Raw genomic sequence first — 16,323 nt, 5'->3', positions numbered from 1 at the left:
AGTAACTTCCAAGGATATCCCTGAAAATAACAGGGATAGAACCAGAATTCAGTGCTCATTTGTGGCTATCATAAGAGATACTCAGTATCATATATATTTAAATCTAACAATTTTTTTAATGCAAGCCCCTTGAAGGTGGATTATTTTTGTCTGCTTTGTTCACTAAAGTATCCCAAGTGCCCAGATCATGGCCTGGTACAGAGTAGGCCTTCACCAAATATTTACTGAATGAATGCATGTACTTTTTTTTTTTTTTGAGATGGAGTCTCGCTGTGTCGCCAAGGCTGGAGTGCAGTGGCGCGCGATCTCGGCTCACTGCAAGTTCTGCCTCCTGGGTTCACGTCATTCTCCTGCCCCAGCCTCCCCAGCAGCTGGGACTACAGGCACCCGCCACCACACCCGGCTAATTTTTTGTATTTTTAGTAAAGACGGGGTTTCACCGTGTTAGCCAGGATGGTCTCGATCTCCTAGCCTCATGATCCACCCGCCTCAGCCTCCCAAAGTGCTGGGATTACAGGCGTGAGTCACCGCGCCCGGCCTTGAACGCATGTTCTTAAAACATCACTGTCAATTTATGTTCTACCTATAATTACTCCCTTGGGTTCTACATACATAAGAAAAAAAGTGTTTACCCTAAATCCTTCCTATTCAGTTACTGACAGTCATAGATATATAAGATCCTTGAAGAATTTTATTTATGATAAATGGATACGTTCTTAAACACGTAAGAGATGATGGAGATTCAGGTTATGCTTCTTCCCAAAAGTTTAGCTCATAAATATTTCACAAGGTCAGAAAAACAGAAAAACTACAAATCAACACTAGAGTTACTGTTGTATTCAATGTCACAGCCATTGTTGGCTTCATTCTTATAAAAATAATTATATGCATCATTTACATCCTAAATTGACAAAACACTAACAACAAAATCAGCCAATTAAAGTCAGGTGTTTACTGATCAGCAAAAGTAAATCAGGTAATAGTTTCATTTTGTCTTTGCTCACTTTTTGTTAATATTTGAAGATCTTCAACAGATGGTGGTCCGTTTTTCTTCTCATAAGGAATGACTGTAGTCAAATACTGCCAAGTTAAAAAAAAAAAAAAATGTCACTTAAATCGGAATTACCTTATCTCCAAAAAATTTGATACTGTTACTAGAAGGTCTATTTCATAATATAAAAACATAAGCTACTTTGGTAATGAAAACACAGGTATTGTATGGGAATAAAGGTATCTTACTATCTCAGATGGAGCTCATTTTTTTTTTTTTGGCCCATCTCTATTTGCTTCACACAAACCTAGTGTCAACAGAAACAACCACTTCTTTGCATTTCAGTTATTGAAAATTTCATAGGACTAAGTCTGAGGATGATTTACTCAATTTGTTCGTTTTTAAAGTATTATCTCACATTCTCTTTGCATATTTTTCAACACATTTTAAAAATAGCAATTTAAACTAAAAACATAGTTTTAATAGTTCTGCACAAGAAAGTAATTTCCAACAGCAAAATAATTCTGTTTCAGACCATTTTTATTCTGGTTGAACAAATGGTCCACATATATAACATGACAACTTTGAAAAACACACACTAGCTTCTTGCAGAAGCTAACAAAGACACACTTAAATCATTTTAGAAATGCGTTATTACTATTATTTTAAATTATTGGGTAAGTCATTATAAACGTTTTTAGGTATTAAAGGAGAAAAGTAAAAGTAGAGAATGGCCTAAGGGGAAATGAATAATGAAAATTCATGTCTGAAATTGACACAAACTTCCTAGTTCACTACTTGTAAAGGCTCACAAGTAACAGCGCCATGTCTTATAACTAATCCCATGAAAGCATGATCCATAAATGATTGTCCAGATTCTCCTACTCTTACCATCCCACCAAAAAAATAGTTCCATGCATTTCACATGTGCTCATATAGAAAGCCAGTGGTTTTCACCTGGAATCTCTTTAGCTCCACCCATGATTTAACCTCGTGCCCTAAATCTCAGCTCTAATCCTCATTGAGTGATCTTATGCTGCCCATAACTGAAAAACAGGATAAAGAAAGCTGCTTTACAATAACTGGATCCCTAAGTCCAGAAAACTGGTAAAACTGCATAGTTCAATCTTGGAGGCACCTAAATGTTCCACCATCTTTTTGATGTAGACTTCTTGCAGGTGATGCCCAATTGTATAATCGAATGTTTCTTTGGAAAGAACAACAACAAAAGGCCAGAAATGATGTCCTCCTGGCTTCACTCTGCACGTGTCAGGCAACCTGGAGAGGCAGCAGGAGGCTGCGCCCTGGCCCGCTCTCTGGCTACCTGGCTGCGTTTTCAGACCTCCCTGCTCCACTCAGTGGAGTCTGGAAGATTCCTTGCCTTCTTGTGAGGTTGAGAGAGGTGAGAGGCACCGGAATGAAAACCAAAATTCAAACAGCCTTTCATGGAGCTCACTGATGAGCTGCAGATGTCTGTGTGAACCTTCCCTCTTTAATAGGAATGATCCCCCTTTTTGAGAAACACATAACTACCTTCAGTAAAAACTCCAGGCATTTGATCTAGGCATTCTTTTGCTAAACTTCCTACAAGCTACATTTTGTACACCTTCTTAGTCTGCACAGAAGAGCTAACTTAAAGAGCTTTCTCTTTTAAGGTGAAAATTTCATATAGCGAAAGGTAATTTGAAGCATACCCATTCATGTGAACGTTTCCCATGTTGGTGATATTCCTTCAATCAGTATACAAAAATGTGAATCAAAAGCAAATTGCTAGATACTTGATTATACATTCATATCTATGTATAATCTTGTATAAATAATGTCTCATGCCTCGTTTGGCAGACAACTTGAGTTGGCTGACTATGCAATACACCTTAAAAACACATGAATTTCACTTAAAGGAGGTAAGATATACTCTACACATATTTTTGACCTAGAACTCTAGTCTCAAACGTACCAACCTCTGGCCTTCCTCCCCCAAAAATGACATCTTGCTTCTTAGACTTTTAGAATTAGAGTCACATATTTTAGTTTAGTTATTTTCACAAGCAGATTTCCTACACATGCAATACAATATGTTAAAATGTTAATGTCTATTTGTTTAAAACTAAGAGTGAGAAATGGAGCTCTAAAACATGTATTAAGAATGCATTTAATCTACTGTCCAATTTGAAAAAATGCTTTTTCCTCAAAGGGAAATTTTGTTCATTATCAAGACTATAAACATAATGAACTTTTATAATAAACTTTTATTTCTCTCTTTAAGCAATGGTCTTAGTAAATTAGTAAAACTACCAGCTTTCAGGATCTTCACTTACACAGGAAATGAAAAAGCAGAGAATGAGGAAAATAAGGATAACCGAGCACCTGTTTCTCTCCACCTGAATTTCCAAAGGTGTGGCGGAGGCCATTCTGAATGACATTTGAGATCCCTTCCATGCTGAAGCGCTAAAGGCGGCAATATACGGCCCAGAAGAAAAGGACAGAGAGAGAAGTTCAAAGTCTATTAGTAAGAATGTACCATGATGACTTACGTGCCCGAGAGGCAAGCAGTTAGAAAATGCCACTACTCATCCAGATAAAGCACACAAACTCATGCTCTTTTTAAAATGTTGCTGCTTCCATTTCTTTGCAAGGTAAATGCAAAAGCAACCGTTTTTATGCTACTATACTCATGCAGGCATTTTTCTGACGTAGCTAATAAAATTGTTCCAATGTAAATGTCAGTTGTACACATATTTGTTCTATACAAAATTTGCTGTGTAATTTTTAAGATACTTTTTGATATTATTTACCTACATTTTATCAGAAGTCTGAAAACAATATGAACAGTATGCATATTTTCAGCTTAAGTTTGTATAATTCTACCATCAGTTTGGAGAACATTAACATAACATTTAGCAAATGAAAATGCTGTTACTTGGAGAGCTGATTATTGCTTCCCACTCACTCTGCGGGCCACCTGCCACTGCCTTGGTGCAGAAATGCGAACTAGAAGACGGCACACGCTTCCTGGAGAGCAGAGTGGATCCCATGTGCCAGCGAGGCCCCCAAAAACTTCTCCAAAGACTTTTCCACTCCGTTTCTAGGAAACAATTCTAGTTTCTTTCTCCCAGCAACCTCCAAGACTTCCTAGAATTCTTTGTACTGAAAAGGGAGTATTTTTTTCCTGAACAACTTATCTTGATTTGTAACCAGTCTACAATGTCATCAGGCATCGTAAAAAGAGTCTGGTGGCACCTCTATGGCGGTTGAGTCAAAGGAGTGAGATAGATTCTTACAGCATGACTAATTAAGGGGAAAGGCATCGTGAAAGGGAAGTGAAGGCCTGATTCACTGGATGGGTTCCTTCCCCTGGAATTTTATAGAGGAAATTTAAATCAGTAAACACATTGGAGGAGTCAACATAAAGAATATTTTACCAGGCCCCAAGGGGCAGAAGAAAGGAAACCAAGGAAATGGTCATCAAGAAACATATATAGTTTCGTCCAGTGGTTCTCAAAGTGTAGTCCAGGGATCCCCCTCCCACTCAACTCCTGCCAAGAGGTCCCTGAAATCCTCTCAGGAGTTCATGAGTTCAAAAATGTTTTCCTAATACTACTAAAATATGAGTTGTCTTTTTTACTCTCATTCTCTCATGGCTTACAGTGAAATAGTCCAAATGACAGACTGCATGCAGAAGCACATTTGTGAATCTAGCTGTCTTTCATCAAGCCAGATGTTAATGAGATTGACACAAATACACAGCAATGATATTTTTTCATGATGTTGTAAAATATTATTTTTCATAAATATATGCTCCTTATAATGAATTTATTTTTGGTATTTTTCATGAATTTATATTTTCAATTCTATCACTTTTAATCTGTAATATAGCAAATATTAAGCTTCTTGGGGTCCTCGATAAATTTTAAGAGTGTAAAGAAATCTTGATGACAAAAAGCTAAGAAATGCCAACAGGCTGAATCATTGAGGGAGCTATGTGCTTCTGCATCCATCACGTAACTCTATGGAGTTACTGAAAATCTGAGTTCCAAATGTTACCACCTTATAGGACACTGTACAAATATGCCTCGCCTCCTAAACCATCCATCTTCCCTATCTAGCCTTTCCCAGATTTGCAAGGCAGTTTTGCTTCAGCAAGAATCAAATATCTAGTCAGGATACTCTGCTGACGACTCTTCACTTCACTGAAAGCATAACTATTAACTTTGATGGAGGAGGCTAGTTATAAAACAAAAACCTACAGGTAACTATTTTTGTAAACTTTTTTAAACAGATTATCAAACGAGAGAACATCTTAGGCTTCAGAGTATATAATGACAATTATATAAAACTATTTTCAAATAACCAAGTCAGTTTTTTAATTATTTCCATAAAATATATTTTCTTTCAAATGTGACAAAGAGAAACGCACTTGTTTTTAAGTACTTAGTCTATGTTACCTGGCTCCATTATCTATGGGCATGTTAAAACTAGATACAAATTCATAAAATCTAAAGCAAGATAAAAAGTTTCAGAATCCACATTATCAGGAAACTAAGACACATTTTATATTTGGAAAGCATATTCCAAAAACACTAGCTTTATGTTCCCAACCAGAAAGCCAATACCTGTCACTAGAAACAACAAAAGTTGATGCAGTTTCAATTTTATAAGATGGAGATGTAATTTAGGTTTTATTAAATGGTTGCAGACATTACTGCGCCATCTCAACTACTGATAGCCTGACTACTTGTGAAAGATAGCTTTTGTGCCACCAGAATTCTAGGCTTAGGGGAAATCAGTGAAAATGCAACCATGGGAAGCCAAGGTAACCTGGAAAAACAAAACTAACAGCTGATGCCAGTGAAAGAAGGTAAAGCAAGGAACGCAGAACCTCTGTCCTTGCTGCTGAGTCAGTGGCTGTAGCCGACAAGGCCCTACTGTCCCCAACTCTTTCGCTGACAATGAACTAGGGAAGCAACGTGCAGCCTGTACAGTTCAATAGCCTCTTGATCCGTTGGAAAATTACAGAACAAGGAAATCAGAGGGTGCTACAGGAAAAAAAAAAAAAAACTAAAATCTATGTCTGAGAATGTTCCTCTATCAAACACTTCAGTTGCCAGCAACCCCCACCTCCCCAGCAGTCAGGCAGCACCAATGTTCTCCCTCCACTGCATTTCCAAACTCTCCCTCTCTACTAGCTCCTTCCTGACAGCAACCTGAAATTCTCAAACCCTCAACCTATTTCCTTTCCTGAGGGTTTCCTGAAACAACTCTTCCCAACATCATTTATTCGATCCAGAAGACCACGGCCACTTTTCAGATCTCTGAGACATCCAGGAATCCCTCCTTCCTCCTTGGATTCAGAGACACCACACTCTCCCAGATTCCCCTCACCCCAACCCTCCTGGCTCTGTAGCTGCTTCTTCAAAGAGTCACCACTTTCTTCATTCATCCCTTAAACACCAGTGTTCCCTAGGATCTTGTGCCTTTTTCTTGATTCACCTCTCAGACGCTGCTGTGCCTCGGGATTCTGTCCCTATTTAATTCTCATGCACCCCCTCTGGACATGACCACTCAATAGCTTCAGCTTCTGCTTCCATAAATTGATAGCTCCACTTTACTAAGATCAGTAAAGTGCTAAGAACAGAGACTGGCACATGGCAAAGCTCAGTACATGTTAGCGACCTTTACTGTAATTTCCCTGAGCTTCACTTTGCATGTTTAATGGCCAGCTGGACATCTGTGCCTATTGTATGTTTAATGGCCTATTGACAAGCCTATGTTCCTGTCTATATTTAATATCAATGTTTCTAAAACTCATATCCAAAACTGAATTCAATGTCCTCTTCCCCACCAAAACACAGACAACAAAATTTAAAAACCGGTTCCTCCTTCCGCATTTTATTCTCCTCTCTCATTCATTTCCTCATTCTTTCAAAAAACATCCTGAGCCAGATACCATTCCAGGTATTAGAGATTCAGACTGAACACATCAGCCAAGGCCCCTCCCACCCTCCTGACCTTACATTCCAGCATAACGGAGGCACAAAAAGTACAACACGTAAATGAACTGAATGCTGCAGATAACTAACACACGCCCTATCCCTAGCTCCAACAAGGCGATTAAAAACTGGATGCCTACTTTCTACTCAGACGTCGGAGAAAAGCTCTCTGAGGAGACGACATCTGAGCTGAAAGATGACTTATACACCCATCCCAGGTGAGCCACAAAGGACACTGGACAAGGGAGATCTTCTCAGAGAACAAAACCAAAAGCAGCCAACCTGGCCAACTCGGGAGTCCACACCACAGCTAGTGTGCAGGAGTCTTGCAATTCTCATTCAACGGGATGGAACACAGTATCTGTGGATATGTCCCTTCTCGCCTCCTTTTTATCAGATTTTATTGCAGCAACCCTGTCTTCTCTCCCCCATTGTGTGCCAATGTGCTGCAACGGCTGGCTTAACCTTCAGACCATAGGCTTTGTCCAGAGCTGATGGAAAAGAGAGACATCCCCTCATTTGCTGGGCTTGAAGCTAGAAGCAGGCACTGCTGACAAGATTTACATACCTCCCTCTGGGGCAGGGGCGCATGTGCTTTATCTATGCTTGCCCTCCTCGACAATCAATGACCTGACCCTAACTCCCCCCTTCTTTGGCACCCAAACCAATCAACCTCACCAATATCTCTGAAATTCAACTATTTATATTTCCATCCCTACTTTCACTTCCCTGACTCAATCTACATGAAATGGCTGCGGCCGGGCGCGGTGGCTCAAGCCTGTAATTCCAGCACTTTGGGAGGCCGAGACGGGCGGATCACGAGGTCAGGAGATCGAGACCATCCTGGCTAACACGGTGAAACCCCGTCTCTACTAAAAATACAAGAAAATTAGCCGGGCGAGGTGGCGGGCGCCTGTAGTCCCAGCTACCCGGAGGCTGAGGCAGAAGAATGGCGTGAACCCGGGAGGCGGAGCTTGCAGTGAGCCGAGATCGCGCCAATGCACTCCAGCCTGGGGCACAGAGCAAGACTCCGTCTCAAAAAAAAAAAAAAAAAAAGAAATGGCTGCAACAGCCTCCTAATTAACTTATCTCCAGTTGCCTCCTTCCAATGAGTTCTTCTTGAACCCACTGAAGTACTCTTCCAAAACAGACAAACCCAAACACGAAAACCATTTTTGGTTTTCTACAGCCTTGAAACAAAAACCAGGTGCCTCAGAATGTCGTACAACGCCATCCATTTTCCAGCTTCCACTCTGCAATTTCCATAGCCTCTTCTGGAGTTTCTTGCTCCCTCACCTTCTAGCTTTCACCATAATGAGCAGCCTGCATTTCCCCAAATGTCCCTGTCACCTCCAAGTGGTGGCACACACCATCCCCCCAGCTCTCTGTGCCTGTTCCCTCCTCCTTCTAACTGACATCAGGGTGCAATTCAGCCTTCCCAAACCCATAAACCTAGCTAGGGGTAATAGTAATGTATGTCCATCTCGACCACAGAACACAGCCAGGCTCAGAAAACACTACAAACGTGGTAGTTGTTTTGAATATAGCAATTATTACACCCTGTACCTAGGTTTCTCCGTGTTGACACTACTGACATTTCTGGTCAGATCATTCTTGTCACAGGAGTCAGTGCAGTGGGGTGGGATCTCTCCTAGCATCTCCAGTCTCTGTTCACCAGGATGCCAGCAGTACCACCCCCACCCTGCCCCCAGTTGTGACAACAACAAATGTTTTCATGTTCCGTGGGGGGCAAAATTGGCCTGGTTGAGAATCACCGCACTAAAGCACACTGGATGGTTCATCATCTCAAACTGCACCCCATGGGCAGCACATTCCCGGAAAACTGAAATTGATTCGACATCCTTAACACTCATGCTGGGGACACAACTGTGGACCAATTAATGTTTGCCTAATAGTAGTATAAGTAAAGTAATCAAGGTATTTTTAATGGAGAGGTAGAGGGCACAAGATCTAAAGAGAAACAAGAAAGAAAGAAAAAAACAAAAATTCTGGTTAGGTTAATTTTTCATAAATTCAACTCAGTTCTCAAAATCCTTAAGGACAGAAAAAAAAAATGTCAGATACTTCTTTCATATGCTCCAAAAAGCAAAAACCAGACTTCAATATGTAGGCGGCATCTGACTGATAGTCAGTGACCTAACCTGCTAAACGCTACAGCAATTCTTATCAACACCAGTGGGATACTTCCAGATTTCTGTATGAAACCAGGAATCACATCTCAGGCAAAAGTCTTAGAATCAGAAAATTAGTCAGCTTGGACAGAAAAGTGCTGATTTAGAAATCAAAGATCTGGGTTCCTTCCCAGCTTTGCCACTAATTGTGTGACAGGAGGGCAGTCACTTTACTGCTAAGGCCTGTTTCCTCACCTGTAAAACAGCGGATTAAACAATATTAACTTTAAACGTCTTCTTATTGGTAAATCCTATGAGTCTATGAATTCATTCAACCAAAAAGATCCATTATTAAGAAAGCAAATTAAACACACACACACACGCATAGACACACACATGCGTGCGCGCGCACACACACACACTCTCTATAGGACTAAATAAATGAGTGCTCCAGAATGGCAGAACTGCACAGCCAGATGATACATTCAGAGTCCAAGGGCTTCATTTTCTTATGAGGAAATGACTACATTCTGAAGGGAGAGACAGGTCTTATGCATCTCTCCATCCCCGCAGCTTCCATAGTGCCTGAGCCATAGCAGGCATTTATAAACGTCTCGTAAGCTGAAGTTGTGACACTCCTAATACCAGAACCCAAGAGCCTTAGAGTCTGTGATCTTTTCACCATATCATGAGGTGTCTTGACTTCTTGCAGGAGAGAAAGAAAAAAAAAAAAAGCCCAAAATAAGTTGAATGTGAACAGAATAAAGATGACATGACAGAACATAAAGTTACTTTTCAGAAGAGTGAACAATGGAGTTCTGGAAAAGTCCCCTGAAGAATCTAGTCTAGGAAAGTAACATGAGATTAATGAAATAATATTGTTGGCGCGGTTTGTAAAACATAAAACAATGGAGTGACTAAGAAATCTCAAACCCCTGCCGGGCACGGAGGCTCACGCCTGTAATCCCAGCACTTTGGGAGGCCGAGGTGGGTGGATCACCTGACGTCAGGAGTTTGAGACCAACCTGGCCAACCTGGTGAAACCTTGTCTCTACTAAAAATACAAAAATTAGCCTGACATGGTGGCGGGTGCCTGTAATCCCAGCTACTCGAGAGGCTGAGGCAGAAGAATCACTTGAACCCGGGAGGTGGAGGTTGCAGTGAGCCGAGATCGCACCATTGCACTCCAGCCCAGGCAACAGAGCGAGACTCCGTCTCAAAAAAAAAAAGGAAGAAATCTCAAACCTCTAGCTAGGATACTCAAATAGTAGCAAGTAGAAGATCAGTGAACTAGAAGGATAAAGGAAAAGAGAGACCAGGGCAGTGAGACCAGGAAGAAACAGGAAACGAACTGTGTAGAGCATACTGTGCATTCTGTTTTATGGCTGCCCTGTAAATTCCAAAAAATCATACACCCTTTTGGAAGGCAAAATGAATTTTAAAAAGATAAAACCTCAGAGGCAGGTTAAATTTACTTTTTCGTAAACGTCACCTCATTTAGAAGCACTAATTTACAACCTTGAGAACAGATGCGGTATTATTAGGTGCTTATGGTGCTTAACTGGGCCAGAGGGAAGATTTTCTCTATGCTTAAATTTTATAAGTAGGAGGACAAGGAGAGGGAGAGACAGAAGGAGTAGGGGAGGAGGGAGAGAGAGTGGGAGGGGGGAAGGGAGCGAAGCATTTCTTTGTTAACATTTCTCAAGGTTAAAGTACCACAGACATATCAAAGCGCCAACAGAGCTAAGTCTCAGGGTTATGAGCTGAATGAAATGAAGGACACTAAAGATTTGTTACTAAATAAGTAAATAATTTTTTAAAAGAAAGGAAAAAATGATTTGTTACAGTTTAATTTAAATAACTGCAATAATTCAGTATATCAGAAAACCCAATCCTCCCTCCATTTAATCTACCATTTCCAAGTCTGAAATACAGAATCCAAGTGTTCAAACTCAAAGTGAAGAGCTGGTGAAAATTCTGAATCTAAAGTTACTTTGTAACTGATTCATCCATTTCCCACTACCTCTTTAGGAAGGAGTTAATAGTGCTATAAAATGTCCCTCTCAGAATGGAATTTTTGATAGGAGCCTATTTGTGAGCAGGAAAATGATTAAGCATTGCAGTATTTACTTTATTGTTGCCCTCACTACTGACAAATGCCAAAGTAATGTGGCAAGGACGGAGGAAGAGGGTATTCAATACACAGCTTCAACACCAGTATTTATGCTGAGAATACTCACCACTGCCTCGTGGTTATTTCCTTCCCTGGCTTAAGTATGTATTGAAAGTCTCAAAATCAGTCCTTATCTGGAAACTTTTCTCAGACAAAACCAGGAGCAACAATGTGTAAATAGGATATCGATTTATAAAAATTCACCAACATCTGAAAGACAAAGAAATGGGCCAAGATCCCCAAGGCCCATTTACAACATCCTGGCAAAGCTCAGGAAAGGAAAATTCAAGCCAAGGATCCTTCCATCCACCTCTAAGTAACTCCACAACCTCATTCCAATGCATGCTGGTTCTGTGAGCTAAGGTCCCTGCGAAGCTTTTGTTTACTCATTTATGAAACGGAAATAATAACAGTAATACCTTCTTCACTGGGTTGTTGTGAAGGTTACATGAAATAATCCATGCAAGTACCCAGCAAAGTGCTCAGCAAATATCAATATTCAAAAAAGTATTGGCTATAATTCCTGAAAATAAAAAGGCTAGAATAATATTTTAGACACAACTCCCAAAGAGAAATAACCACACCTTTCTACTTTTCTCCAGAACAGCAAAAACAGCATTTCAAGTTCTTCTAATATAAATAAAACTGCAGCTGAGAAAGAAGAAATCCCTGATTATAGTTCCTAGCTGATAGGACTGAAAACAACATAAAGAGAGACATTACTATCTATGACTAAGTACAGAATCAGCAAAAAAGTTTAAACAGAAAACAAGTTAACAAATAATTCGGTCTTTCTGAACAATAAAAAGACAAGAGCTGGAGAACACTATGCTACATTAAAGTGAACAAGAATCAGATACAGTGCTGTAGTTTGTTAGTTCTTCTCTGGTATCCTAAACATATCAGCTTATTCTACACACAGCATATTCACCAGTTCAACCAACTTCACAGAAAGCAACATCCAAGACAGGGAAAGCAAGACAAACAAAGGGCCCAGGAAATTTACACTATTCCTGCTACCAAACTTGTTTCTCAGCCTCACCTGACACCAACTGGTACAGATTTCTAACTGGCCAGGAAATCATTTAAAAATCTCAATATCAAAGCTCAATGTCAGAAAAAAGGTTTGAAAAAGCAATCAAGGAATGCTTTTCATCTATTTCTGACTGTTACTCTAATCTACTCTTACTTCATTAATATTCTTTATACTCAGGAGGTTCAAACGAAAGCAAAATTAAAACATAATTATTGTTCCTTATAAATCACGTCATTTTCAATAGCTTGAATATGATTTTCAAACATTAATTTATAAAATAGGTTTAATTTTTAATAAAATAATCAAAACATGAGGAAACAAGTGTAGAAAATTTAGAGTAAAAATATTCAAATAGTTATTAAGGTGTAAAAGTAATATCTTGTTTTAACACTTCAAATAATTTTAATGTGAATTATAAAGCAGTTATAAAAGCAAATTCTACCAAAAATATTTTTTTAAAAAAACAGATCTAAGTAAATTAGAAAATATACATCATACCTAAGCAGATACACACTTGAAAATCTTCAATATTAAACACCTATTATATAAGTTTATTTTTATGGCAGAAAAAATTTAATACAAAGATCTTCAAAATTAACATTAAATAATTTTTTATATTTGAAGATTTTTTTTAAATTTTTATGTAACTTAATATTCATGTGGAAACTAAATTAATTTTTGCCAAATATTTTCAAAGCCACTAAAACTAGAATAATTGATCTTGGCAATTTTAGAAATTCCTTCCTGAAACTTATAAATACTCTAAGTACAGTCATGTGCTGCTTAAAAACGAGGATACATTCTAAGAAATGAGTCAGGCAACTTGGTCGTTGTATAGACCATCACAGAGTGTACTTACACAAACCTACATAATTGTATAGCCTACTCCATACCTAGGCTACATGGTACAGCCTATTGCTCCTAGGCTACAAACCGACACAGCCTGTTACTATACTGAATAACACAGACAACAGTAACACAATGGTAAGTATTTGTGTATCTAAATGTAGATAAACATAGAAAAAGTACAGCAAAAATACAGCATTCTAATCCTGACTCCATCATCTATCTATACGCAGTCCATGACTGACTGAAATACCACTATGTGGCACACAAGACTGTATACAAGAAGAACGCAACTTCCTGGCAGATTACAGCTTTTATGTGAACTTGTGTATATTAACAATGGCCTCTCTAAGACGTAAAGAAGTCAAGAATGGACTCCTGATTTTTACTACATTAACTGCTTGGTCATGAAAGTTCACCCTTACCAGCCTACCACCAAAAACCACTGCAGAAAACAAAGAGTAGATGAGAAAAACATATCAAAAACTGATGACGACATATTTCTCTAGGTAATATTATTTTTCATAAAACAAATGTGTTCCACATCTAAAGTCATTCATAATTCATAGCTTTGAATTATTAAAATAACCATTATATATTCAAGTTTCTCTCCACCCTACAATGACCTTCCATCATGCTAATAGTAATTTTTAGTAAATGCTTTGCACTAAAGAAAATGCAGCAAGATACTATCAAATATCACCAACAAATTATTGTTAAAATATGTCAATATTTACATTCAAGAATGTATATCAGAGCCAGGCACGGTGGCTCACGCGTGTAATCCCAGCACTTTGGGAGGCCGAGGTGGGTGGATCGCTTGAGGCCAGTCGTTCAAGACCATCCTGGCCAACTTGGTGAAATCCCATCTCTACTAAAATACAAAAATTAGCCAGGTGTGGTGGCAGGCGCCTGTAATCCCAGCTACTCGGGAGGCTGAGGTAGGAGAATCGCTTGAACCCGGGAGGTAGAGGCTGCAGTGGTCCCAGATGGCACCACTGCACTCCAGCCTGGGCGACAGAGTGAGACCCTGTCTCAAAAGAAAAAAAAAAAATGTGTATCAAGTAGAATTTAGTATCTCAAGCACCACTGCTTAAATAAAGGGGAAAAAGGCTGGACACTGTCACTCACTCCTATAATCCCAGCACTTTGGGAGGCCAAGGCAGGTGGATCACCTGAGATCAGGAGTTCGAAACAAGCCTGGCCAACATGGTCAAACCCCATCTCTACCAAAAAAAAAAAAAAAAATGCAAAAATTAGCCGGGCGGGGTGGCCCGTGCGTGTAATCCCAGCTACTCGGGAGGCTGAGGCAGGAGAATCGCTGGAAGCCGGGAGGCGGAGGTTGCAGTGAGCCAAGATCACGCCACTGCACTCCATCCTGAGCAGCTAAGTGAGACTCCATCTCAAAAAAAAAAAAAAAAAAAAAAAAAGATAAAGGGGAAAAAAACTCAGTGCCTTTTCCACTTCTCCTCTAACCTTCTTTTAAAATCACATTTTATCACTGTGTATAATACAGGATCTCCAAGGGACTGCCAACATTTTTATTCCTTTTGTTTGTCTCCACATCTAGAGAACACTGGTCTACCTGCTCGCTCTCTTCACCTAGCTACCGGGATTCAGACACACAGCACAGAGGTCAGCTGTTAGGCAAGAAGCTGCCACACGGAGCTTGGAGACTGGCTAGCCAAGATGTCACTATCTGGGGGCAAAGCTCAGGCTGCTGCTGAAGGGGCTCCAAGAAAAGGAACAACTCAACATAATCTCATGATAAAACAAGGCAACCTTTTAAATACAAATTTCAGACACATTACAGTACTCTTTTTAGCTATGCAAACTCACTTAACTGGAGTTCATAACTTTTTTTCTCTACTTTTTAATTTTACTAAGTCTAAATCAGAGATTGGCAAACTTTTTCTGTAAAGAGCCAGGCATTAATTATTTTAGGCTTTGTAAGCCACACAGTCTCCATGGCAACCACTCAACTCCGTCCATATAGCACCAAAGCTGCTACAGATGATAGATAAATGAACGAACATAGCTGTGTTTCAATAAAACGATATTCATAAAACAGGTGAAGGGTTGATTTAGCCCTTGGGCAGCAGTCTGCTTTGACAATCCCTGGTCTAGATCGCCTGAGCAAATGTGCTGTTAAAAAATTCCAAATTAAAAAGAAGGGGGGAAAAAGCCAGGACCATGTTGTTTTAAACAGAAGCCCTAAATAAAGGCTATCAGTCATATTATAACATGAGCTGAGTCACAAAAACGAAGCAATGTATCTGTGAAAGAAAATATATACAAGAAAGAGTGTGTATCATCTAAGCCCTAGCTCTCCCCTATCCTTAAGCAATTCTCTCCCTAACCCCCAAAAAGCAATAAATTAGGGTAATGTGATTCTTTCTACAGTTTTTTCTTTTCTCTGCTACGATTAGTCACTGATTGCTAATATCCCAAAAGTTGTCAGTATAAACTTTTTCAGGGTTGACTGAAGCAGTCATGCATTTTTTACAGTGGTGAGTGTAACACACTAGAAATTCTCTCTTGAAAGTTCAATGTGATTACGGCAAACAGAAAAGACTATTGATTCCTATCTTCTCAACAAGACTTAGCATAAGCAACCTTACATGTGACAGTCAAGTCAAAGATTTGTTACTAGATGCTCAGAGAGTAAGTATTCCATTTTCATACATATAAGTTTACTAAGTTATGATGCTAAGCAGGTAGGCCATAATGCCCAGATAACTTCAGATAACACTAGATGAATAGCAACTACTAAATTACAACATAACCTGGTGTTGTTCGACCTATTCTTGTATTCATGAGAACTGCTACTGAAACTCAATGACCTGTGAATGTTTGATATAACAGAAGCCTGGCTCCCCCAATAAAAATCCCCAATAGAACAATAATAATTCAAATACTACAAATCTAAATCCTCCGGGATTCAATCTCCTGTACGCTGAAGTTTCAATTCAACAAACATGCATTAAGTGATGTGCAAAGAACAAGAAATGAGGTGAGGTGCTGGGAAAGCAGTGTGAATGAGCCTTTAAAGAGCTTGCACTCTGTTAGAAGAGAGGTTTAAGCCAATGATTACAACACAGTGTGGTGCTTCAATATCAAAAGTATGTGTACCCTCACAAATAAATATGAAAACA

At 39.4% G+C, this 16,323-nt stretch overlaps 1 protein-coding gene across 8 annotated transcripts in view; it reads right to left on the bottom strand.

Annotated features, from left to right (window-relative positions):
- The window catches only part of FEZ2 (fasciculation and elongation protein zeta 2), a 116,968-nt gene that overhangs the window by 5,485 nt on the left and 95,160 nt on the right, over positions 1–16,323 (bottom strand). For 5 of the 8 annotated variants that reach the window (XM_074011972.1, XM_045369510.2, XM_045369509.2 and 2 more), the window contains exons 6-7: positions 3,359–3,439; positions 1,005–1,080 (exon numbers count right to left, since the gene is read on the bottom strand). In XM_074011972.1, coding sequence (XP_073868073.1) covers positions 1,005–1,080; positions 3,359–3,439 — 157 coding nt within the window. The remainder of the gene's footprint in view (positions 1–1,004; positions 1,081–3,358; positions 3,440–16,323) is intronic. The other 3 variants (XM_074011973.1, XM_074011971.1, XM_045369513.2) reach the window with 1 other exon arrangement.

This window comes from Macaca fascicularis, chromosome 13, assembly GCF_037993035.2.
Source record: "Macaca fascicularis isolate 582-1 chromosome 13, T2T-MFA8v1.1".
NCBI classification, from domain to species: domain Eukaryota; kingdom Metazoa; phylum Chordata; class Mammalia; order Primates; family Cercopithecidae; genus Macaca; species Macaca fascicularis.
This window is presented reverse-complemented; position numbering and strand designations above follow the sequence as displayed.